This window comes from Sciurus vulgaris (genome assembly GCF_902686455.1).
Source record: "Sciurus vulgaris genome assembly, chromosome: X".
Classification (NCBI taxonomy): Eukaryota; Metazoa; Chordata; class Mammalia; order Rodentia; family Sciuridae; genus Sciurus; species Sciurus vulgaris.
Genome location: NC_136471.1, coordinates 116,109,788 through 116,111,862, shown reverse-complemented (window position 1 = coordinate 116,111,862; position 2,075 = coordinate 116,109,788). Strand labels below are relative to the sequence as shown.

Below are 2,075 nucleotides of genomic sequence, written 5' to 3'. Positions count from 1 at the left end.
TCATTTATTTGTTGATTTCTACTTCTTTTGTTGAATGCGCCCATGAAATAAATCTTCCTCTAAGTACTGCTTAGTACTTTCTCTAAGTACTGCTTTCAGAGATTTTGATATGATGTGTCTTTGTTCTCATTTACTTCTAAGAATTTTTTAATTTCCCTCCTGATGTCTTCTGTTATCCATTCATCATATAATAGCATATTATTTAATCTCCAGGTGTTGGAGTAGTTTCTGTATTTTATTCTATCCTTTATTTCTAATTTCAAACCATTATGATCTGATAGAATACAAGGTAGTATCTCTATCTTCTTCTATCTGCTAACATTAACTTGGTGGCATAGTATATGGTCTATTTTAGAGAAGGTTCCATGGGCTGCTGAGAAGAAATGGTATTCGCTCTTTATTGGATGGTATATTCTATAAATGTCCATTAAATCTAAATTATTGATTGTATTATTGAGATCTATGTTTCCTTTGTTCAATTTTTGTTTGGAGGATCTATCCAGTGCTGAGAGAGGTGTGTTAAAATTGTCTAGTATTGGCTCTGACTGGGTTCGGCGTTTCGGGCAATACGGTGGCGGGGAGAGCAGGAGCTGACGCTAAGATACTTGAGTTAGCTTTAGCAGAAGAGAAATGGAGGAGCCGTAGAACATTAAGGATGAATTCAGGAAGACCTGAGACCATGGAAAACTTGCCTGCTCTCTACACTATTTTCCAAGGAGAGGTTGCCATGGTGACAGACTATGGAGCCTTTATCAAAATCCCAGGCTGTCGGAAGCAAGATTTGGTTATCCTAGGGGAAGGGTCTTGAAGCCAATCCCACCCAGAATCTGAGGAACAGCTGCCCAAGCATCTGCACATTGAAGATTCCTCCACTTGAATCTCTGCTTCATACTCTTCCCCTGAGCTACAGACTTACATATGCAACCGTTTAGATTGAAGGGTAGACCATGTCCCTTGCTTAACTCACTGTGTCTGGTCCATCGAACTCACATGTCCTCCTGTCGGATGGACAAGCCTTCTGAGATAGTAGATGTCGGAGACAAAGTGTGGGTGAAACTGATTGGCCGAGAGATGAAAAATGATAGAATAAAAGTATCCCTCTCCATGAAAGTTGTCAACCAAGGGACTGGGAAAGACCTTGATCCCAACAACGTTATCATTGAGCAAGAAGAGAGGCGGAGGCAGTCCTTCCAGGATTACACTGGACAGAAGATCACCCTTGAGGCTGTGCTGAACACGACCTGCAAAAAGTGTGGCTGTAAAGGCCACTTTGCAAAAGATTGCTTCATGCAGCCAGGTGGGACCAGATATTCTTTGATACTTGATGAGGAAGAGGAGAAAGAAGAGACAAAGTCAGCAGAATTTGAGAAACCTGATCCTTTGAGGAATTCTTCCCGGAAAAGAAAGAAGGAAAAGAAGAAAAAGAAACATAGAGACAGGAAGTCGTCTGACTCTGACAGCTCAGACTCTGAGAGTGATACAAGCAAGAAAGCAAAGCACACATCAAAAGATAGCAAGGCGGCAAAAAAGAAAAAGCATAAGAAGAAGCACAAGGAATGAGAGTAGAAAAGAGAGATGGGGGTGGTTGAGAGAATAAGGAACCAGGAGCTTTGTGCCTTGAAGCTCTGGCTCCTGAAAAGACTCGATAGTGAGAATATGACTTCCATGGGAACGCAGCAAGCAGGTTTGGGAGTTCCAGGTCAAAAGCAGCTGCCTGAATGAGTTTCTTTCCTTACTGCTTCTAATCCCTTTGCAAGTGACCCTTGAGGCCCACCCATTCATTTCACCTAACTTCCTTCATTCAGCAGGAGGTCTATTTACCCTCCCCAGCTGCCACTGCCAGAGCTCCTTTGTAGGAGTCCAGGCTAAAGCCACAGTACTGCTGTGGAGGTGAGTGCCTGGCTGTATTTGAACAATGACTGGCGCCTTCCTGTTGGTCTTCTTGAACCAGTTGATGGGGTAGTCTGTGCTGCATATGTGGACCACAGAGAAACTGGGAGCAGGAGGGAGAACATGGTGAGAAGTGGTGCTCACTTTTTCCATTCCCCAGTATGGTTCTATGCTAGAAGTGACAG

General features: G+C 43.2%; 1 protein-coding gene across 1 annotated transcript; it reads left to right on the top strand.

The window, feature by feature from the left end:
• Positions 1-545: 545 nt before the first annotated feature.
• Positions 546-1,653, top strand: LOC306651038 (zinc finger CCHC domain-containing protein 17-like). The gene is made up of 2 exons (XM_079123587.1): positions 546-784; positions 976-1,653. The coding sequence occupies exons 1-2, from the start codon at positions 656-658 to the stop codon at positions 1,558-1,560; spliced, it is 714 nt and encodes a 237-aa protein (XP_078979713.1). The 5' UTR covers positions 546-655; the 3' UTR covers positions 1,561-1,653.
• Positions 1,654-2,075: the final 422 nt, after the last annotated feature.

Excerpts from the sequence above, each read along its gene's own strand:
- LOC306651038 (XM_079123587.1), top strand. The coding sequence starts at position 656 with ATGAATTCAGGAAGACCTGAGACCATGGAAAACTTGCCTGCTCTCTAC. Across the intron at positions 785-975 it reads GCTGTCGGAAGCAAGATTTG|GTCCATCGAACTCACATGTC; the intron begins GTTATCCTAGGG and ends TCACTGTGTCTG.